General features: G+C 37.8%; 2 protein-coding genes across 8 annotated transcripts in view; one reads left to right on the forward strand and one right to left on the reverse strand.

The window, feature by feature from the left end:
• HFM1 (helicase for meiosis 1) overlaps positions 1–24457 on the forward strand; it is a 136861-nt gene that overhangs the window by 36101 nt on the left and 76303 nt on the right. Inside the window, exons 3-4 of the mRNA XM_080602814.1 lie at positions 13602–13718; positions 23361–23518. The gene's annotated coding sequence lies outside the window, so the exon portion shown is untranslated. The remainder of the gene's footprint in view (positions 1–13601; positions 13719–23360; positions 23519–24457) is intronic.
• Positions 1897–20875, reverse strand: CDC7 (cell division cycle 7; the record flags this gene model as incomplete). 7 transcript variants are annotated; one of them, XM_080602899.1, is made up of 12 exons in its annotated part: positions 1897–5858; positions 6902–7051; positions 9960–10042; positions 11346–11524; positions 12305–12400; positions 12993–13242; positions 14594–14736; positions 14818–14911; positions 15542–15677; positions 17520–17603; positions 18805–18905; positions 20742–20875. In XM_080602899.1, the coding sequence occupies 11 exons, from the start codon at positions 18896–18898 to the stop codon at positions 5482–5484; spliced, it is 1686 nt and encodes a 561-aa protein (XP_080459025.1). In that variant the 3' UTR covers positions 1897–5481. The 7 variants fall into 7 exon arrangements, with proteins under 7 accessions (XP_080459025.1, XP_080459023.1, XP_080459021.1 ...); XM_080602897.1 differs by having other exon boundaries at positions 17520–17606; XM_080602895.1 differs by lacking the exon at positions 20742–20875 and adding an exon at positions 19982–20215 and having other exon boundaries at positions 18805–18910.

A 24457-nucleotide genomic window follows, 5' to 3' on the forward strand; every position in this document is an offset into this window, starting at 1 on the left:
AACTGGTATTCCAAGATCAGATAAGATGAGAGTACAGACATAAGAAAAATGTAACACCAGAACTCTAGAATTTCTTACCTACACTGCCAAGCCCAAGTCAGGGGCTTTGATGAGAAGAGCTGAAATCTAAACACGCAAATGGACAGTAGCACAGGAACAGGACTCGAGAGAAGACCCATAGGACAATTGGAAATGAAAATAATTGGGGGACTTGCACATAATGCACAGTAACATTCAGAGCAACAAAAGAACCATCAAAGACCAATATCTCACAGCAACACAGTGTGGGGAACCTGATATGGTAGGACTTTTTGCGGGAGCTGGTGAGGAAACATGGGAATTGAAAGTATCTGAGATTTTATCAATAAGCTGCCTCCTGCTAGATATTGGTTAAACCAGTTTGTATAACCTTTCATCACAAAAAGGTAATTCTCTTCAAATACTTCAATTGCTAGGCCACATCCCTATCTCTTTGCATTAAGAAGTAAAACTGCTTATGCATTAGTTGTTATAAGTAGTTTAATTATGTCATATAAAGGAAAACTGTAGAATGGATACCTTAAGTAAAATACTTCTTAGCTCTTGTATTTTTTGAAACAAACGCATAATTAAGGCTTAGATTAAAATCTGCATTCTCTGAAAACCGTGGAAAAACTTATGCAAGAAAGCAAATGACATGTAACAAAAACACCATCTTCCCTGCCATATCCCCACAGGATAATGTAAGTCTTTCCAGAAATGGAATGAACAATTCTCTGGGGATAGTCAGGAATGGTCATGGTGGTTCGTTTTTAACATGACACAATAAAGCATTGTATAGGGACAACATTCTTGCAGAGTCAAAAGGACATGAAAGTGAAAAGGGCTGAGTCACGGAGAGGCAAAATTAAATACCTAACCAAAGTTCTTTAAATATGCCTGTTACCTCAGTTGTGCTATACCCTCTGTTGCAAAATACCCAATTTACTGGGCCCTCACCGCATTGGTACCAGAAATTTTCAGAGTAACAAAGTTCTATATGCTAGCCTTCGCAGGCTTGTGATCAAAGGGACTATCCAATTTCCACCCACTGTGTACAGGCTGCCAATTTAAATATTTACTACCCTTTGAAGTGGCCAACCAGGAACAAAGCAGTAGAAAGGAGCATGAACCACGTATGTACTGCCACTGACCTGGTACATGCACTGTTTTCTGGAAAAGGGACATGATGAAGCTGAAGTTACATTAGTAGAAAAAATGACTTTAGGCTATATACTTTAAAAAGCAAATAAAGGAAGACATATTGCAATGTATTGCATAAAGATCATTGCTTGAGTCTTATTTCAGAAAGCTGTCCTTGCTATAAGCCTACTGATCGAGATATAATATTGTGTGGTTATAGAAACAGGATTTGTGTAGTCATACAAGGTATTAATTTAATTTAAAATGCTGTTGTTCTCCTAGGTGCCTTCAGTGTTTAGGGACTTTCTCTTCCCAGCAAAAGTGTCTTTTAAATGAGATGCTAAATCAAATAAATGGGAGAAATCTGTTTTTTATTATTATTATTATTATTATTTTATTTCCATTGTATTGTACATTGTTTCCAGCACTTAAGAAAATTTCAGGTGTACCCTGCTAAATGCAAACATTGTTTTACACGTCATCAGTTCAGAAGAACATGCTGCTTCTTCATCATCAAATAGTTCTGAGGCAAACTCTATAGGTGTTTTTTTTGTATTTATATTTGTTTCTTTGTATTTTGCCAATTAGTAGGACTAGTTAGAGAGATGCTAAGAAAATATATCATCTTTGTAAAAGAAATGTTTTTTTCGTTTGTTTGTTTGGCGGTCATAACCAAAATAAGATGTTGCACAGTAGCCAGAATAGAATATAAAGTCCACCATGAGTTTCATGTGATTTTTTTTTTTTTTTTTTTTTTTACTTCTTGCAAAATCACAGTACCTTGATTACTAGATAACCCATGTCAGAGGTGCCATGGTATGAAAATTTCTTTAATTTTCTACCTTAAGGTCCAATCTAGTTATTGACCTTAGGAACTTGGCTAGATATTGGACAGCTATGGAAATATTTTAGGATCTCATCAGACCTGGTGGCCTCAAGAGGCCACTAAAAAGATTCTGGGGATCCTTTTGCACCTGCATTAGAAGCCTTGGCTGCATATTGGTTCTGCATTGCTTTTAACTTTTGGAGAGCAAAGAACATGTAAAGTCTAGGTATGGCAAATGCATAAAATAAGAAGGATACTGAATATCCTCAGAATATTGATGCACTATTTATTTTCTTATCCCCATAACATTTCACTTTTAAATAAACCCTTCAACACTTTGAGTCCGATTTCAAAAGCCGTTGAATCTGATCTCAAAAGAGAGAGGACTGCAATCTCAGTAGGATTTAGAAATTCATGTATACCTTATTGTCAGTATTATGCAGAAAATCTTGTTGCTGTTCTGCAGATGCTTCTTTCAATACTTCTAATTATATTCCCTCCTCTTTCCTAATTATCATTTACAAATAGGAAAAATACTGTACGCTTAAAATGTGCCACCATTTCCTCACCTAGCCTTGCTTAGTACCAAGAATAACCTTGTCTTTGCTGTACTAGATACACAGATGTATTTAGATTTGTTCCCAGCATTTTCTCAGGATTCTTCCTATCAGTTTCATCTTTCCAAGTCCATGCTCATTTTTGCTGTCTTTCTTGGTTTCTTTCCAATTTATTAATATCCTTGTCATAGCACAGTGTCTAGAACTTAACAGAAGTCCAGCTGTGGCCTCACAACAAGTTGAACATGTGTTGTAGCACTCATTTCTGCTTGGAGTTTCTTCCAATTGCAACTATCATGGTAGCAGATTCACATTCAGTTTATAAACGGGTCAAATCATGTTATTAAACTTTAAAGGAATCTATGTACTCAGTTCTTACCTGAAGCTTTGAGAGAAAGGAGGCTGTAGCAAGGTGGGGGTTGGCCTATTCTCCCACGTGCCTGGTGACAGGACGAGGGGGAATGGGCTAAAGCTGCGCCAGGGGAGGTTTAGGTTGGATATTAGGAAGAACTTCTTTACTGAAAGGGTTGTTAGGCATTGGAATGGGCTGCCCAGGGAGGTGGTTGAGGCACCATCCCTGGAGGTTTTTAAAAGACGTTTAGATGTTGAGCTTAGTGATATGGTTTAGTGGAGGACTTGTTAGTGTTAGGTCAGAGGTTGGACTAGGTGATCTTGGAGGTCTCTTCCAACCTAGATGATTCTGTGATTCTGTAATCTTAGAACCAATGAAGAGATAAGGAGAAAGCTCAGTGTCAGCTATGGCTCACCTCTAGTGTTTCCCTGCTGTTTTCCAACCGGCCTAACCTTACCCTCTTCCTTCTCCTTCCTTCCCCCCCCACCCCCTTTTTATTATTCCTTCCTTCCCCATTGAGATCCCATTGCATTTAATATTTTACTTGAGATTTTCATCCTTCTGTAGAATGCTGCAAAAAAAGTACTTTGTAGGCATGTGCTTTTTTGAACATTTTTCTTTTCACTTTATCACCCGCCTCTGCCCCCAATCACTCAGGTTTTAAGTATCTGAGAAAAGAATAACAATATATTCTTCTAGCTTGTTATTGAATATACTGAGCTTAGAATTGTTTCTTACAGAAGTTTATTTACTCTTAGTAGTGGTAAAAACACCATCAGCAATGATGTTCCTGCTGTATTAAACCTAGGCAGTGGTTAATTATTGTAGTGCCTGCTGCAAGGAGCTGCTCAGTGCAGTGACTAACAGGAAAGCTTAAAAAGCTGAAGTGGTTTAGAAAGTTCATAATGGATAGTTGACATATTTTTGCTTGTTGTCAGCTAGTGCTCTCATAAGACCATAGACAGCATGAGTGAACGTAGGAGGAAACAATACATCTGCAGACACTGGCAGACAGCATTGCTTGCCAAATTTGGCCACAGTTCCTTTAGATAAATAATTTCTCAGCGATGTGCTTGTTGAAATTATATAAACAGCAAACGTTACTAAGACTGAGGCCCCAGGGTTTTGTGGGTTTCAAGATTTTCTGCAATCAATATTCTGACATCTGCAAATATTTTTCTCTAACAGCTGATGCCAGGAACAGAGCAACATTACCATCAGTTTGTATGTATTAAAGATTTTGAATATATTGAAAGAATTGCTGTTCAGCCACAGCACTGGTCACGACCTTTGCACTAACATTACAAACACCTTCTATGGGAAGGCTTGTACAAAAGTTATCAAAGCAGTAATCTTTTCACAGAATGGCTTGTAACCTTTTACAGCAACAGCTCCACTAGCATTTGAAGAAATGTAAGTGGAAAAACATTGTATTAAATTTCAGTCTCCATAAGTATCATGCATTTTTAAAGAAGCACCTCTGCTGAGCATAATGGAACTTACTTTGTACAATGATACTTGGGGGTAGAGGTTATTAAGGTTGTTTTTCCTACTTAAGACTAGACAATAGCTAGTTTTTAACTTTGTGTAAGACTTCCTTGATAGTTAAGATACTTCCACTATGACAGCTATACACACTAGTGCTATCTGAAAAGTGTTTTACATTACTGAGGAATTTATGCAGGAAACAAATCTGCATAATTCTTCCTGAGCAGGAACGTCCCACAGGAAAACTTCACTCGACTAATCTTATTTTTATAGAAGCATCTCTAGACACTGTTCTGAAGTTATAAAAACAAATCCTTTATTTAAAAAGATATTCTGTGAAGATCAGCTTCCATAACAGAAATCACTTTTACATGTCACACAAGACATTCCGTAGACCATAGTTGTTGCATATTGACAGCTACCCATGGCACAGAGGAATATGGGCTGTGCAAAATGAGTATCTGCATTTTTTACTATTACCTAAGTAGGAATGAACAGATGGGGGGAGAGAAAATGTACTTTAAAAACAGTTATGCATTTCTTTTGATGATAAAACCTCCAATACCTGGCCCTTCTTCTAGCAACACTCCCAAAGTAAAACTGTTGTCTGAAAATAGTCTGAACAAAATTAATGCAGTTTGTTCCATTTTCAGTCTCCCATGTACTACTCAGGAACAAAGCAGAGATATGAAATTATGGAAAAAAGCCTCTCAAGCACTTTTTCATCTCAGTCCTGCCTTTACACAAATTTGTATGTTTTGAGGGAGAATCTTGAGAATTAAGCTTAGAGCGCAAGAAACTCTTCTTTTTAGTTTTTAGTCAAAGAAGATTTTCTTAGAGAACAGGTATGCACAGTAATAACACCTCAAAAGTGTCTTAGGATAAGACCACGCTAGTGATGTTTATGTAATATTTACATCTGCAAGTATTTCTTAATGCAAACTTACATTTGCAGTCCAGCTGCACAAGACAATTTCAGTAGTGCTGTGCACAATGTCATGGTATTTCACTGAGTGTAAACATTAAGGGCAACAGGGTAAAACTGCTTCAGAATCTCATTTTCACATAACGTATCAAAGCAATAACAGGATATGTTCTCATAGTCTTATGTCTTTAAAAAAGGGATGCAGCAAAGCCTCTTTTGCAGTTATTCTTGTTGCAGGGTTTAAGTCTAGTAGCTTATCAAGTAGGTCATATGCTTCATCAGGAACCTGATCCCATCCTTTCATGTCTGTTGCCTTAATTTCAGAAGCACCATCACCTTCCTGACAACCCTTTAAGTATTGAATTTCTTTTCCAAGTGTCTCAGGGGCACACTGTTTGTCTATTTCAACTGGCAAAGCTGAGTCATTTACAGACTTGATGGGTACATCAGGCTGGGATCTGCTACAGCTGCTGTTTGTTCCTCTCAGCTTTTCACAAAGGACTCTTAAGTTTTGTGCTGGGATAACGTGAGTACACAGAACAGATTTACCTAGGAAGAAAAATTGTTTTTTTCAGAAAATGACATTTTATTATACTTGCTCTGCAATTATAGCTTCTAAGTTTGTTTCAGAGAATATTTCAGATCTTGAAGCATAACAGACATTAGTTCAAAAACAAACAAAAAACACACAAAAGAGCCACCCCCCAAACCAGCCACCTATGTTTTACAGTGATGGCCCCAGCAAGCCGGAAGTACAGTCTCAGTTCTGCTCAGAGCAAACCTATCTCTGTTTGTTCATGAAGTTATGAATTGACAAATTGTCACCCAGTCCACACAGCATCTTTTCCCATTTCACTGTCAACTAACTTTACAGAACTGAAAATTAAAAACCCAATTCAGTTTATTACTTACATTACTGATTTACACACCCGTATCTGGAGAATGAAAATTGATGCTGTCACTTACACTTCCAGGTATCAAGTGCTTTAACGTGTGGCTTGCAGACAGTTAGGGGAATGGTTGTTTCATTTTTTGTGCTTTTTTTCCCCCTCCGAACAGGCCCTCTCTTGTGTTGGTGTTGTGTTTTTTTTTAATTGTTGTTGTTCTTTTTTGTTTTGTTTTGTTTGGTTTTTACTGGTCCTTTTTGAGAAGATAATAAAGCAAGTTTTACAACATCTAAATATTAAATCATATTGACTTAAGGCTGTAAGGCAGATTTTGCAGGAGTAGAAACATTGCCTCAAAAATTCTAACCAAATGCTGGTAGAAAGCATTTAATTGGCATATTTTACCTCAAGCGGCCCTGACTTACTGAAAAGTTGTGGACAGGTTGGGAAATCTATGGCATGAGGTACCCCATGTACAAATTATAAAAGATAGAAAAATACAAAATTTTCTTAAAACTGTGCATGTACAGATTAGTAGCGTTATAGCATTTTACATGCAAAAAGTGTGATTTACCTCTAAAGTGACTCCCAGAACTTAAAAATGTATTTATAATTTAAAACTCACAACTAGACTGTAAGTCACTGTATGAAATAGCAGACCAAGCATACATTTTCCCCTTTTCCCCATAATTAAGGTTTGCATACCAAAAGTTTTAGCAGCCTGAATGGTTTCCCTGGATCCACGAACTGTCATGATTTGTGCCAAAGCAGTTAAATCATCACTTGCTTTGTAAAATGGATACCGTCCACTGAGCAGAGAAAGGAATACAATTCCTGCAGACCACATGTCAATTGCTGCAATTGAAAGCAAACTCAGTAACAAGTAAACTTACAATTTCATCACAAACAAAATCCCAACTTTCTTCAAAAAGAAATTATGACCAGAAATGTTACCAGAAAAAGTAATGTTCTGAATTACTGACATTGGTCACATAGATAACATGTCAGCAAACAGTGTAAATTGCTATAATTATATACAAAGGTTTCCTGCTTTCATACAGAGGAGTGCTTTAGTTTTTCCGTAGAATTTCTCACATGAGTAATTTCATTACTTTGCAAAACCTAAATAAAGTACCAAAACAATGTTCAAGTTATTTTACTCAGGGAGCTGAAAAGGGGAAAAACTGCTAGTTTCAACACTTATTTAAGTTTGCTTCAGATTAAGAAAGCCTTATATAAAGATCATGAATAAAAAACTATTCAGAAATGAACACGAATCTTAATTTTCAGGGACTCAGGGTGCCAATTAGGCAGTACTAAAAAATTCATCCTACTATAGTTTGCTGCTCTTTAATATGAAATCACTTGACAAGATAGCCAGTTTAAGAACTGTAATAGTTAGAAATTATTCATCACTTTCATTGCGTTATAAAGAGTACACAGAGTACTCTGAAGAAAGAAGCCAAAGCATGATGGAAACTTTAATACTGAAAGTTATGAGAATGCCTGTCTGCCATAATTTTTTGGCTTAATAAATTGAAAATTTTGAGAGATGGCAAGGAAAGTGAAGGAGAGAGTTTGAAGAATTCTCAAACTCTAGAGAGAAAAATTAACAGTCGGGAAATAAAGCCATAGTTATTCTACTTATCTTCCAGAAATAGGTGGTAAATTTTCAGTAATTAATTTTGACATTTTAGCTAGAAACGCCATCAGCACAGGATTGTGAAACTACTAAGTTGACTTCAGTTGCAAAACCAGGTTTTAAGTCTTTTTAAAAATAAAAATCCAAATTAATTATGGGTACAATTTAGAGTGCAAACATTTTTCATCTTATCTTGTGAATAAGTTTTAGTACTACTGTATCAATGTTGACCATACTATCTGCTTGAGGTGTTATGTATGCTTGAGGTGTTTCCCTGTATAGGAAAGACAGTCATTAAGGTCAAGGCCTTTAAAGATGTTTACCTAACTCTTGCTGAAATTAACTGACATTATATACCTGAACAACTAGTAAATCCTAGCCCTACAATTCTGGTAGGGCTGGGATGACCAGCAGACTAAGATCTTGTGTACCTCAACATCACGAGTCCCTTCTGTGCGTTTGTCTAGTGGTTAGTATCTAACTAGTGAGGCACATCGACTTGAAGGGGAGCAGAGGGACAAACCAAGTTAAAAATGTAACTGGATGTGTTTAGGACCAAGGTGGGAGTTTGGGCTGTATTCCCTGTGCTATAAACCTAGGTCGGTTACTTAAGGTAGCTCTGGACAGAGTCAGCTGGATCCAGCTGGTAACTTGGTCGCAGCGCAGAGACCAAAACTAGTAGCAAGACTGGCTGGAGTACAAGGAGCTGACTACAGCAGTCCGAAATGGAAGTGGATAAGGAAATTCGTTACTTCAAGTATAGCATTATCTCATAAATATTAGTATAAGTCTACCCAATTCTAATTAAGCACTTTGTTGACATATTACAATAGCTCTGCGCCACTGACTCAGTACCTTCAGGGCTGTGTCACAACCCAGGGTTTCCAGATTTACCCATATTTTCTGTAATCCTGCTCTCCATTACCCTAGAGAACAGAACACTGTCTGAAAGTTTATTTAAGACTACCCTGTGTCCAAAATTTCCTAGGTATGTCTTCCTTCTGCCTAAATTCTGTCTAGACAGATTTAGGGATTGTCTAAACTTGTCCTAGGTTTCTGGATGTTTTCTAGTCCGTGAAGCTGGCTGTTACAGCACAGACACAGTAACTCCAAACAGGCTGCCATACCTCTTGAAATCACAGTCATGCCCACAGTACAGATGCTGTTTTGAATAGCATTAAGCTATCTAGAGATATGACAATCAAATGTATTGTAAGCCTATTCCGGGCATGTATAAGCACTTTAAGTGAAATGCTGAAAATTGACTATTCTCTCAGAATGTATTCAGAAAAAAAAAAAAAAAAAGGCGGCTAGAAAGTTATTTTAAATACAGGTTCTGAGAACAATTGTATTTATCCCCTTTTTTTGTTAGTCAAAACTCCTGGTCATACACCAGATGTTTATAATAGGTAACTTTGCTTTTACTGGTCCTCCATTCTGCGGGTATGCATAACCTCTCCCATCCTACTTTCACCAGCTAATGCATTAACCATCCTGCTGTTCTGCTCAAAAGTTTCAGTAACCTGGTAAACATTGGAATTTGATAAGTTTTAACCCTGAGTAATTAAAAAACTTAGTAAGAAAAAAATCACAAAACTTACAGATCAGCTATTTAAAGCACTGGCAAAGAGGAAAAATCTGGTTAAAAGTACTGATTAACCAATACTTTCTAGAACACATTTGCAATCATACTATTCCTTATGTCTGCTGTGACAGCAAATGTGACAACCTGTCTAGAAAAGTCTAAAGCATATCCTGCCAAGATTTATTCAAGATTTTTCTTGAATAAATAAGCCAATAAACCAAGAAACTTGATAAAACTTATGTTTTGTTTTCTTTTAAAATGTGTGCTATTGACCTCCTGCATATGGCCGTACTCCTCAAATGAATGAAGACATATTCAAGTTTCAAACACGATGAAAATACTCCTAACTCGTCCTTACTCTGAGTAATAAACTTTTAATTAAAATTAGAAAATGCTTGCTAAGTATTAGAATGGATGATAAACTGAATTTCCTATGTAAAAAGAAAGCCTCACATTAAAAAAGACAATGTAGTGTGCATAAGTGAGAAGGATTGAAAGGTGAAAATAGGCATTAGTTTCTGTCTGTTGTGTAGTACCTGTTGTCTGAGTGGGGCACTTTGTTAATACTTCTGGTGCTCTGAATCCAGGTGTTCCTGCTCTGGGAGCAACTTGCTGACACCTTGTAATAAGAGACAAATACGTTTAGAATATAAAAATTGAGAAATTAGTTCTTACAGAAGTATATTCTAAAAATATTAAACATTATTACAGTTAGATGTGTAACCCTGACTTCTTGATTCAGTTTTTAGAGCTTTGAAGCATCTTATAATTATCTAGCATATGATTATTACTTCATATAATAGCTTAATTATAATTACTTGTTATGTTTTTATTATATTATCTAGCATAAGGTAGCATCACAGAAATACTTACTGCATACTCCCGTCACAATGATCATTTTTAGTTTCATTCAATGGTAACATAATTTCTGCTAAAAGTTTGTTTTCTAAGGGAACTTTAAAGTTAAGACTAATTAAGGGTCAAAAATGCATTGGATTTTTGGGTGTGGACATTCTGGCTCTGTATTAATCCACAGCAAACTAAGGTTCACTATTTCTGAGTGTTGTCAATAATTTACTTTTTGTTAGGTTAACTAAAAGCTGTGTGATTATTACTAAGATCTTTCCAGAGCTTTCTTGCATATAATATGAAGTGCCTTTCTTCTATGGGCCACTTTTCTTTTTAGTTTGACAAATTCCTCATGTTTAATTTCTGAAATGAATGCTATCACCATATTTTGACAGTCTAAGAGCAGAACCACACAGTTTTATGACTACGCCTACCAAGCAAAATTCGCTGCATGAAGGCATGTTCCTAATGTTGGGATAAAAAGTAATGGTAGATGATAACTGAAATCAGTTGCAGAGGAATGGATTTGAACGGAGTTACTCAGATTCTCTAACCTGTCTACTATTAAAATGTAAACATATTTTAAATTAAATACAGAACAGTCATCTTTCCTTTTTATTCTACATTTTGTGACTTCCAGAATGCAAACAGCTTGAGAAATCTTTTTAACATAAAGTCCTCAGAAGGCAGGAGTGTGATCACTGAATTTTAACGCAGTTGGCATAATTTAGGCCTATAAGATAACCACTAAATACAGATTGATGTATTGTCTACTCTAAGCCTTGTCATTAACTCAAGTGATGTGCTACAACACATGTAGGCGGATAATTAAATACAACAGCAACAGAAAATCATTAACAGTGAATCTCTCTTGTGGCACAGATAGCAGTAAAACAATTACTCCATGAATTCCACAAAGTATTCTTTTTCAAAAGAGTATGTTTAGTGTTTTAAGGGTTGCACAGATCAAATGCTATCTTTCATCTACTAAATCAGCTGTCTAGTAAATCTAAGTTTCTGACCTTGTTTGACAGCACAGTAAGCAATTTTACAACATTATTGAAGCAAATTACCTTGAAAGGCAAACACTGCAAACTCTATCCGTTGCGTAACAGTCACAGGTCAGGTTTGATGGACAACCACTGGCAGCTTTCCTGCCTACCCCATTGCTCACTGTTCTGGTAGAAATAATCTTCTTCTTTGTTACTAACTTTCTAGATGAAACATCGATCACCTTTGATTGTTTCATGAGCTGCAATACAGATATTTTTGAGACAGTGAAATATTTAAGAAGTTTCCCTTTTCGTATAGATATATCGGTCCCTAAACAACTGAAGAGGCTCCCATCAGCAGAGAGCTACAAAAGAGCAGAAGATAGCAACTCTTTCTACCAATATTATAACATCTATAAAACAGATCCTAGAGCTTTCTAAGTATCCTAATCTCCCCTCCTTCCCTTTTGGAAAACATTTTTCAGTGGTTACAAAAATCAATATCCATTAGATATTCTAAAAATATATGACAAGTTTTTTTCAAGTTAGTACTTTTCAAGCATTCTTTTAATTCAATATGAAAATAAAAAATGTATGAAATAGTGCCGCAGCAGCACAGTGGCACTAACTCTAATTCTACAGTAAGATGATCACTGTTAGACCAACGCTCTAATTTACTTGGGGTTTTTCCCCATGTCACATTAAATCCTAATTATAAAAAATACATAAAAATATTTATTACTTGAATTGCAAAATAAAAAAGGAAGGCTAAGTATATCTTAGTTGCACAGATACACATATAGAAAAGATATGAATTAGCATTAGGGAGACAGCTACGTAACTAGCTCTTTAAGAGTTTCAAAAGGGACTGAAACAAATGAAAATTCTTCAAGCCTTCCAGTAAAGACACGCTTAATATTCTGCTCAAAACTTTTAGTTCCACAGGGTCCTGTAGTAGTGTCCAGTCTTACAGAACAACCAGTTTTATAATTTCTCAAATATGTAACAGATTGCTCTTACTGATGAGTCATATTTCTTACTTTTGTATTTGAGTTCTCCTGGTATATGGAACTATAGACATTGAAATTCCTCTCTCCAAAGACAGAGCGTTGGACAGAATGGTGCACATATTCCTCCTACAATACCAACAAAAAGGACAATAAGGATCCTATCTAATACACAGTCAGCTGGATACTGACAGTTCAAAAAAAAAGTGTGAAGTGACATAAAACAAGAGCAGCTGCATGGCAAGTCATTTTCAGGCATCACTTTACTGTGGATGTAGAAAACATCATCTAGACAAAACAGCAAACATGCTTACAAAACGAATAACACCTCAGAAGTGCCCCAAGACAATTTGAAATGTCATCTGTATTGCATTTGTTATGCAACTAAGCATACATGAATAATTATTGGTTTGGGGAGGAGTTCCATGGCACCTGGGATTTAAAAAAAAGAAAAAAAAAAAGAAAAAGATTTAGGGCTTTCTAGAGAAACCAGTGCTAGAGTTTTATGCAGCCTTCAACATGCATTATATCTACCAGCTACAGAATTATGCCAGTGGTTATATAAAACTCACTACTTCAATGTAAAATCTGTGATTCTGTGCATCAGATTATGACCCTACAAGATAAGTATGCACAGCTTTTGTTCAAGTATAACATCTCCCCCTGTTGGATGAAGCAATACATTAAACATGCAACAATATTAATGAAAAGGACTGAGAACCTTTCCTCCTCTTCCTTGTTTAATCTGTATTTTTGAAAGTGAGCTGGACCGTTTATCAGATGCTTTTGAGGCTGATTGTTGAGCTATCTGTTTAGGTGCTGTGACACTGACAGAAACCCCATTTCCCAAGGCTGTGTTGGGATTACTTTGTGAGCAACTTCCCTGCTGGTCTTCAGACTGGGCAGTTTTGAGAAGTTCAATTTTCGTATCAGGGGTTCCTTGCGCCAAGCCAAAATCTACCAAGGCATACCTAAAAGACAAAAATTTAGAATTACAAGTCAAAAAGTATCAACCAGTTCTATCTACTAGTCATTACTTGTTTATCTGTGTTTTCCTCAATATGTTGCTTATCTGTCATGTTGCAGGCATCACAATGCTATTTTCCTCCTTTTGTCCTATCTGTCCTGCCCTATTTGTCTCCCACTGTTTTTACCCTATACCTATCTATCTATCTTTATTTTTTCTTGTTCTGTAAGCTTTTCAAGTGTATAAATTTCTCCACTGGTGTTTTAAAAACTATTCCCAGCAACTCCTTTCTGGGTTCTTCTGGTTCAATGGCTCTGAACTACCTCAGCAAACAGTCAAGTAAAAATGAATCAATACTTGCAGGACTTCCCTGGACAGAGGCACAAATGCAGCAGTGAAGACAGATGAGACAATAACAATGCTGAGAGTTTTGCCAAACTTAAAGCACTACTACTGGAATTTACTTCACTCTTCAAACAGGTAGGACTACATTAGTTCATATTTCAGATTTGTCATTAGAATAATCATTTTTGGTAAAACCATTACTGAAACAGTCCAGCCGTCCCTGGGTCTCAGACAAACTCAATTCCACAGCCTCCACATCTTAAGGAAAGATTAAGGTTCAAACAAAGATGGAAAAACAAAATGATGTAGGAATTCATTTTGAGAGACAAAAATCAGTATTTTTCAAATTTCAAAGCTTGGGGCTTGGCAAAATATAATCACATTTCTCCAACAAACTTTAACTAATTGCACATACTCACCAGCGCAGCCATAGGACTGCTAGCACTGACACAGTACTTTAATCTATCTATTCCGTTATTCACAAAAAAGCAGTATCTTGCTTTTTACAGTTGTTAGATATTGTAACTTGCAGAAGATAAAAAAAAAAGCAATTGTGCTAGTTATAAAAATTAATTCAATTTAAGATAAAAACCCAAATTCAACAGTCTCATCTGTATCAGCTTTACTCTGTCCATGAGCAAAAAGTTACAAACATTACTCTATGCACTCCAAGTCACCATTAGCTTTATTCAGAGAACTAATGATTTTATTCTCTTCATTCTTATTCAAAAAGCGTAGCACTTCTACTCAATAGTAAAATTTTTATTTTTTCAGGTACTTGTCACTCTATAAGGCAGATACTACATTAAATATTAAAAAAAATCTTTCCATACTCAAATCCCTGAGCACAGAAATAAAAGTTTTACAAATGAAAAAAATCTTTTTTAGCTTTATTACTTAAGCACATGTTATGCAGCTGAAAGGAAAAAAAAAAAAGCCTGATTTACTCTGTTCTGCCAAGGCACACATCCCCAAATGAGATCACAATATGGTCATCTGGACACACTTACTCTTTTAGCTGCCTGTTGTAGAGGAAGTTACTGGGTTTGACATCACGATGAACAATACCAAAGTGATGAATGCGCCTCAATGCTTTAAACAGATTAAACATGTATTCTCTCACTTCTTCAAAGGAAAGAGTATTCAAAATGTCCTGAAAGATTATTTGGATACTGTAATTATGCAACTACTTTCAACTAAGAGGTTCTACTATACATAAAATTCTTGGACTCACCAAGAAGGATTCGTGTTCCAGATAGGGCATAACAATAACCACATGATCATTTTTCCTAAAGCAATATTTAACTCCCATAACGTTATCTTGTCCCCTAAAAGAGAAGTAATGTCACTGAATAAAGACCAGAATATTAATGTTGATATTCCTTTATTTCTTATAAACTTCAGTCAGGCTTTCTTTTAATATCTAGCTTATACTTTGACAGCAATCTTACCAGCAGCAAGTAACTATGCTGTTCTCATGTCATTGTTATGTTCCATATAAGTTCTGCAATTCGCAAATGAGGGCTCCACAGGTTTTGGGGCCATGGTTTGTAGTTACTGCTGTGTTTAAAGCTAACCTAACCTTCATGATACCAGCTTCCTTCTGAAGGTACTATTCAGCACTCTGGCAACAAGCATTCATTCCTAAAAACGTATTTTCTGATGAAGAGGTTATTTTTTCCAACCATTTCAGAACTGCAGTATGTGTTATCACATAGATACATTATAGAATCAGATGGAAAATAGAGCACCATCTGCAAACTGAGACTAGCAGGAAAGGACATTCATTATAGATAAGACTCCATTTCTTATTTGCTCTTGCTATAAAGATCATACATTTCTGTGGTTAAAAAAACAGAACAAGTGAAGTGCCAAAACTTTAAATAAATAAATGCAGAACAGCAAGACAATATTCAGTACTTTAATCATGACAATCACAAATTTTTTTGTTTATGTACCCTGCTACTGTGAGGCACTGAAGTTCAGCAGCAATTCGCAGAGGGTGACTGGTTGGAATCAAGTGCTTCAGAGCCATTTTTTCTTCACATCCTGTTTGTAGTTGTGCTGTGGCCAAGTAAACAGAACTAAAAGTACCTGTAAAGAAGGGAGAAAAACATTGTCTTCAGCATCTTTAACTAGGTCAATTCGCTTTTCACAGAAATGATCCAACTGTTCACAGTCTTACAGTGCACGTGACACTACGTCAAAAGCAGATTCTAGAAGAGAAAATATGCAGTTCCTTTTTTCTATTACTGAATTCAGTGATCTTGTATACAAGTTTTTTATGTCAGTAAAAATGCAAATGTAACACTGTCTAACTTGCCTGGGACATAGAGCTCTTTGAATGTAAATTTCCTATCTTTGATTTGATTTCTTGTTTAGGTAGCTCACTTTCATGTGACATCCAGCTCTTCTCTCCCTGCAATGTAAATGGGCTATCTAAAGCTAACCTGGAAAGCACTGCTTTTGCTATTCAAAGCACTTCTGAAATCGCTACACTCCCTTAATTCTGTTACCTTATTTATAAAGTAAGGCAGATTCTCACTTGATGTCTACTTTACTATTTGTTTGCCCCCAGCATGACCACGTAGACAGAACAAGATAGATTCATTTGAGAAAGGGACTATTCAGACTGTACAATAAACTCTCCCACGTTATAGTTTTAAAGATATCCTAATATACCTCTGAGAAGGTTAATTTATTCTAAAGATATGAGATATCTGAAAATGTAAGTTGAAACATTCTTCTGTATAAATAACCAGTTCAATTTACTTTTGATTATATTTTAAGCGTTGTGTTTGCATCGTGCTAAATTTAACATTCTGTAAGTGTATACATATATCAAATGCCAGCAAAAACTCTAAATACTTCTTTCAGTCATAAAAAAGCTAGAGTCCCATAAATTCAGTAGAATTGCTCATAGCAACATGGGTTACCAAGTTGACCTAAGACCTTAGTTTTGGTAGTGAGAACTGCTAAAACAAAACAGACTCCTGAATAGAATCTTAAGTTGAAGCTTGTCTTCTCATAATGCTGCAGAACTGCTGGTGGTATTTTTGGCTCTCAAGAGCATTGTTTGCTCCCAAGAGCAAAATTGGACTACAATCCATAACTAGAGATTTTGCTTAATTATACTATCTTATTTATGATAGCCAGAACTTCAGATTTTCTTTAAATTTTGGATCAGTGTACTGAATGGAGGCTTGTTTTTTGGAGAGACAGACTTTTTTTATCCACATAGTTTGCCATCATGTGTATTCCATCGCAAAACAACTATAAAGCAATCCTGTTTTCTCAAAAACATATTCGTTTAAAAGTGTGGAGTGTCATTACACATTTCAGAGATCAAAAAGGTAAAGTTTTAAGAAGTGCTTAAGTTGGAAGCCACTAAGAATCTGTTTATAGTAATACCTAACTTCTATTAAAGAAGTATCTGTTGAGTATCAGGAGTACACAAGTGCTCCAAAATTCCATGCTGTATGTCTTAAAAACAAAACCAAAAAAAAAAAACCTAAAGCAGTTATAATATTCCAGCCTCCTCCTCCACTTCTGCCCAAAGGATTTCAGTGGAAACAAAACCAGTAGTTAAATATGTCAAAACAAATGCATATAGATTTCCCATGTTAAAAAGGGAAACGGAAAGAGAATGGATGTTAAGACTTACTTGCTTGAATCTATCCCCCAAAATTTTAGTTGTCAAAACTAGAATGCTGGCTTTATGAAAGGCTTTAATACAATGGATGTTCAAGGAGATCTCTTGAAAATGTTCCTAACTAAAACACCTATATGTTCAGTAACTTACTAGAATTACTGCATACACCAAAAAGTAAATCAGAAATGTGTCTGGCTTAGATTATATATATTGGCATCTTAGATTTATACCTTTTAAGTTATAAAAACAAAAAAAAGTAAGTTCAAGAAAGTTAAAACATTTACCTTCTCCAATTTTTTCCTTAATTTTGAACACATTTACAAGCTGTGGCACTGCTTCATAAAGTTTTTCAATATCTTTTTTTATTCCTGCTTTGGAAAGAATGAGGAAATTGAGTTAGGACTATTATTGCTTGATTCAATATCCGATCTGTATTTCAGATCACAAATCACACTTTAATTCCTAGTATTGTCAATTGACAAACAGAGGAAAAAATAGCAGAGGGGTACTTATCCCTGCTGACATTAATATCCGCATACAAGATCATCTCCTTCTTCACATTCCCTTATATGCTGCAGCATTTTAAAAAAAATTACTTACCTGCCACCTAGCAATTCCTGAGACAGGAAAAGCCTTTTTAGTAAGAATTCACATTCCAGCTCATTGATAAATGTTTTCATGAGATGTGCAATGTTGATTTCATAAAAGACAAAACTATAATAGTAATTTATGTAAACACAGGAGCACATCCATGGGACGCAAATCAAGGATCAAAAATGCAGGAAAATTATCAAGATTACTAACACATTCTCATAGATTGTTACTCAAAATAGGAACTACCAAAAACCATTTGCTCTGCATTTGAATTTTTGCACTTTGTGCTACAATCACTAGATGGCATGACAAGGATGTTGTACTGTATTCTTCCAAAAGATTATGTAATTTTCTATTCAAGTCACGGATCCTTGTATTTTAAGTGTTCTCTATCGCCTGCTTAAGAATTCACTTCTTTTGAAGCCAAATATGAAGTATGTAGAGGCTGTGACTAATTTCTGTAAAGCAGGCGTAAAGAATATTTTATTATAAAGAAGTATGCAAAAACTGATATTTGGAAAGTCAATCAAATGGAGGAAAAAAAAAGAACGTGTATACATACTTTACCAGGGCAATAATTCACAAGCAAGGAGAATTATTTTCAAACTATCATTGTTACACTTGTAACAAAGTATGGATTAGTAAGACGTAGGCGTTTCCTCTCAGGAAAATATTAACCTTAATTAGTTCTGAAACATCCTATACAAACTTCATTCTGAGGCCAGTAGCCATCAGACAGAGTTAGAAAATGGCCCTCAACAGTGATGTATTTCTAACAGCTCTGTCAGAACAAACCTTGTTTAGAACTAGATTGCTATGCAAACTGCTCCAAATAAAGCAGCTTAACAATTCGGTTTCAATGCTTGTACCTGAGTTTGACTGATAGGAACTTATAATTCATGCTGAAACTTCCTGAAGTGATGAAGAAGCACATCAACAAAACGAAACGTTACCAGTCCCTGTTTTAGCACATACCTGAAAGCTTGCTGTTCTGCTCGTGCTTCCTGCTTATGTCTTCAGCCTGATGAGGGTGCTGTTCATCACAATGAGACTTCAACGCTGTCTCCATCACAAAACTAACCTTAAGAAAAAAAAACACAAGACTTTGAAGACTGCTTCTGGACACCTCGGGGAGCAAACATATCTGATATTACACTTCCTTGCCCTGCATTCAGTTTCTGAGATGAGATCTGGGGAGTCTGAGGAGTTCCTCTGTGCTACTTTAAAAAAACAAAGACTCGTCCATCACCCCAGAGAAAAACTAAACCAGTAAACCCACTCTATCCCCAGTAAAAGGAGAAAAGGGAGAAGGGAAGGAAGACGGCACGGTAAGCTTAGACACAAATGATTTTCTTTTATCTCATGTGTTTGCTCATTCACATTAAAGCATTATCTTTTCCCTGCAGCTTGCTTTGAAAAGCAAGGAGCTGATCCACACAGAACTATTGTTTGCAGTATGCAGCATTGCATACTGCATTATGCACACAGAAACAAAAAACTTGAAACCAATTTTAAGAGGAAAAAATCTGCTCAGAATGTGAGATTTCTCTCTCTTCTAGGGAAGATAAACAAAAAGCCTAAGTATTTGTTCCCCTCCTTCAATAATAGGACATGCTTATTTGAAATGCTTCTTGCCAAATCTTGTAAATAAAACTGTAAATTACTACAATGTACTAATACTGTGTGTAATAATATTGTACAATTAAAAAAAAGAAAAAAATATAATCCTATTTCGTGAAGAAAAGAGAGCACACCAGGGAAAGATAACCAGCGGTCAGCAAGATTGGAAGCACTGCCTCGCACAGATGCACTACAGTTTCTGAAGACGTTCCTTGCTTGTAAGTCTGTCAAACCTACAAAGTTCTGGCTGAAAATAGAAAAGTATTTTGAAAAGCTTCAGATGAAAGGATTTATCGGCTCCAGCTATGGAGCTATAAATGTTTTGTCCCCAAAGAATTCTGGCTGCCTTCAGTCTGTCATCCGCATGCAACAGAGCAGGGGCAGGCGACAGCTGCTTTCTGTGAGGTAACTTTGCTGGAGAGCGCAGCTTGGAAACTAAAGGAAGGAAACCAGAGATGGTTCTGCAGTCTTTCTTTCACAGGTAGACACTCCCTCTGCTAGTGCTGAGTAGGCAGATGAGCCTGTTCCAAACCTGGAATGGCACGGCCTCCTTGGCAGGAGCACAAATAGTTCTGGCGGCCTCTCCTGCAGCCCACTCGCTGCGACCTAGCACCGCACCGGCCTCTGCTTGGGCCTCGTCTGGTTCCTCTCCGCTGGCCACAGGCAGCTGCTGTGGCAAGCAGGGGACGAGAGCTCCTCGCTGCATGCAGAACCCCAGGGGGACACGAGTGTAAAGGTGCTCTGTCACCTGAGCTGTCATTTCCATCAGTTCATGTTAAACACAAGCTACTACCTGCAGAACTGAACACTTAGAACGGTAATACATAAATATATATATATATTTGGTTATTTAAGGAAAGCAAGTTTCGCGGCTGGATTAAGCCCTGCAGCGAGCTGACGCCGCAAAGCCGTGCCGAGCCCGCACAGCCCGAATTTCGGTTTGGGCTGGACAAGGTCGGCAGCCCGGGACAAAAGAAGATCACCCCGGCCTGTGGCAGCAGGACGGCTCTGGGGGGCAGCTCCTGGTGGCACGGCTCCTGCTGCAGCGCCCGCAGCCGGGCCACGCAGGGCGCCTTCGGGGCGCAGGCCGACAACCGGGCGGCACCCCAGGCTACGGGGCGAACCCGGGGCCGGCCGGGCCGCCAGGGCCCGGCGAGGGGCCCCCAGCGCCGCTGAGCGCCGCTGCCCGCCGGGGATGGCCGCAGGGGGCCCGATGTGGCCGCCCTGTACCGGGGGGGGGGGGGGGGGGGGGGGGAGGGGAAGGGGGGAGCCGCGCGCGGGACCTCACTCACGCGGCTGCCGCCGGGGTTTTGCCCGCTGCCGCCTTTTGCCGAGCGCCCCTCCGCGACCAATCCCGGCCCGCGACGGAAACCGCAGCCCCGGCGAATGGGGCGGTGGCACGGAGGGAGGCGCGCTGCTATTGGGCGGCCGGCGGGAAGAGGCCCACCCCAGAGGGGCGAGTGGCGGCGCGCGCGGGGCGGCCGTGAGGGGCCGTGAGGGGCATACGGTCAGCATCCCCGTAGCGTCCCAGTAGCGTCCCCGCAGCTCGGCTGCGGCCGCGGGGCGAACATAGCTTGGCCTGCTCTGTTGTTCTATTACCTAATTGTGTAACAGAAGGGATTGCACAGCATACAAAATTAAATGTGCAATTTGGTTTTGGTCTATGCTGTAGCCACTGGCTGTGGAACAAGGAAGCACAGGATCACAGTGTGTCTGGAAAACATGAAACAGTGAAGGAAAAGATTCCGTATGCCTGTGTTTCTCTGACAAGGACAGAGGTCACTGGCTTTGAATTCTTGTGACTTGTGCCATCCTAAAAGCTTTCCTGTGGAGATACTTTTGTAGAACGGATTTAAGCCTACTCACAGCAGATGTTTTCTTCTAAGCTACACTCTGCAAGAAAACCAGAACTTTAGTGGCCATAAGTATAAAATCAACAATTCTTGTGACTACTGAAGGACCAAAACCAAACAGGAACATTACGGGTTGTGGCTCCACGCTTTGCAGGAGAGGCCCAGCAAGTGCAAAGCAGGACAGTAGGTTAGCCAGTCAGCTGCAGCCCTGCATGCCTTCCACATGGGCAGCATGCACACGGTGGGGCAGAGGTGTTTTAAAAAAACTTCTGGGTTTCACTGTCCACTGCCCATCAGTTGCTGGACTTCAGGGCCTCAAATTCTGTTGAGTGATGCGAGGAAAAGAGATTGTTCATTAGAATTATGCTTTGCTGTTGTTTAAAGTGGTGGAACATTAGGGAAACCAATGCAGTTACATGTTTCTAAATAGAATAATTTAGAACTTTTTGTCTTTTATTCATATTTTTGGTCATTATTTCTTTTCATTTTAAGGTGAAAAACATTTTTTTTGTTAAAGAATAGCTCCTCTTCTGCATTTGAATATGCCTAACTTCAGCCCTTGGTAAATAACAACAAAGCCTGAAGTTGCCAAAGTTCCCAAGGCAGCATTGCAATTTGGCCATTACCTTATAATAAGCTGCAGCTAGGTTAGCAAAAACTTTAAAACCAGAAACAGGTTCCACCACTTTTATCAAGTTGTGTAGTTTCCTATTACACCGTTTAGAAATAGGGTGCTGAAACACGTTGCTGAGCTACTTTGGTGGTTTTGTTGTTTTTTTTTTTTCCAACGGTTGTTCTAATTTGCCCTTTCTGTTAAGAGCTTTTAACAAAGCAGTGCAGCAGCTGGAGATTTAGCTAAGTTAAGATTGGGACAATTTTATTCATTTCTGAATACTGCACTGCACTGTGTTGCATTACTTTTTCAAGTTAATATTTGCAGAATGGTTGGTGATTATGAGTTACATGTTTAGCTCTGCTGCCTCCTGGCCAGGTCAGAACTCCAGCCTGCCTCCTTGGCCTGCCTGCCTTTGAGTTGTGAGAATGTAAACTACTGAATAATCGCCCTTTCTGTAAAGCTTCCATTCTTGGCATTTCTCTGTGAATGATATCAGTACTGGCTTTCTCTCCGAGAAATTCCCTTCATTTTCTCTTCTAAATTAAACTCTGTTTAGCTGTGGTTTTCTTCCCTGCAATATCTCTATTTCTCTTCATTACAATGCCTAAAATCCTTTTCATTTATACCCTTCTCATCTATCTACCTTGATCACTTGTTCCTCTCCATTTCTTCCTTTCCTGTTGATCTAAATGAATTGTGCTCTCTCATGCTGTCTTTCCAGTGGTTCTGGTTCTCCATCATGTCAAATTTACATTTATTTGTTCTCACAAGCATAACTGCACTTGCAATATAATCTAATGTTGTCTCTTATTTTATTGTCCTACTCTTTTTAGTTTGCCAGAAATGCCAGCCTTGATGTTCACCTTCATTTATCTCTAAAAAGGCTTTTTACGTTCTTGTTTCTCATCTATTTATGGAGGAAGATCAGTCAAGTTGGCTGTGACTCTCCTCATAAGAGTATCTTCTCAAAATTCACCTTTTTAGCAATGTCTTTCTTCATGTACATCTTCTCAAAGGATTATTATAGATTATATAGATAGATATAGATTATATAGATAGATATATCTATAGATAGATTATTTATACCATTTCCACTATATTTCCTTAATACTTAATTATCTCTAGCTTATTTTTGTTTTATTCAGAATGAATGTAGAATAGCCTAAGGCGTAGCTTCTGCCTTTGCTAAAGCATGAGAAACATTCCTTTTATGTTGGCTTTGGTAAGTATAAATCCCTTTCCTTCTTTGCCGTTGGGGCACAGAAGGGTCCATCTTCTTACTCAACATTGAGCTTCCAGTTCCAAGAATGTACCAGGTTAGAACTTCTCAGAAGGAAAGAGAAGAAATTACATCAACCAAATATGACAAACAAAAAGCAGCATGTATAACGCTCTGCAAGTCAAACTGCTGAACTGTTTTCTCTTTGTGGCTTTATCTCTAGGTTGGATCTAAAGGATGAGAAGCCAAATGACAAGCCAGGCCTAAGCTGAGTGTTGCTTAAGGCTGACAAGCAATTTGCAAAGCCAACCTCTGGGAGCTCTCCAAGAAAGGATGAAAACATTGCTGTGTGATTGCATCCACTGCTGCCAGAATCTGCAGGTGAATCAAAATTTTGTGTCTGTTGACAGATCTAAAATAGTGTGTTAACACTAGAACATGGCTATTAACCTCTTCCTAGGCCTGTTAAACCAGCGTAAGTCTCCTTGTGTTTATAGTGTGCTCCAGCCTTGAAACAAAGACAGGAGGTATCCAGGAGGATAATTGATGAATGTTTCCAGTGCAGACAGAGGTGGGAGGACCTTACGTTCCCTGCTACCGAGACCATTTGCTCATAAATTAGAAACTTAGAATGAGAAATTAGAAGCTACTTAGAAATGAAAAAATACAAGTGATTACTGTCCTGGCAATATGTGTATATATATATATAAACACACACCAATATATAAAATTCTATTTTAATGTTAGTATAGACTGTTAAATGTGTTATTCAGTCTTTGTTAGCTTAAATGTCACGCTTCCCAACTTTTAATTCCTCTTATTGTCAAGCAATATGATTCTGTGGCAAATTTTTCTCTCTTTAGCACCCGGTTGAGACAAATCTCTTCATGCTGTTGTGCCCTTTAGGAATACTGTCAAATTCAATCATTCAGGACTCATGAGTCTTGCACTAACATGAAGAGATTGATTTGAAAACCATGGGACTAAAGGTTGTTTTGTTTTTTTTTCGTGTTTTTCATTTTCCATTTCCATACCTTAACCATTTTACATGAAAGCTGAGATTGCCAGCTTTGCTCTCACATGCAAATGAGTACTTCACAATGCTATGAAGCCCTAGAATAATGTACTCGGATGTGGCAGTGATTGTGCCAGTATTTTCTGATCAGTTAGATCTATCTGAAATGTCAAGAATTACTGTGGTGTCAGAAAATATACTGGAATATAGCAGCCTCTGCAGCCCATTTAGAGTGAGTTAAAAATAGACATAAAAATTACTTCAGGCAAAGATGCAGAGGAATTCTTGACCTTTCATAAACTGGG

The sequence above is a fragment of the Anser brachyrhynchus genome (assembly GCF_964034855.1).
Source record: "Anser brachyrhynchus genome assembly, chromosome: 8".
NCBI lineage: Eukaryota > Metazoa > Chordata > Aves > Anseriformes > Anatidae > Anser > Anser brachyrhynchus.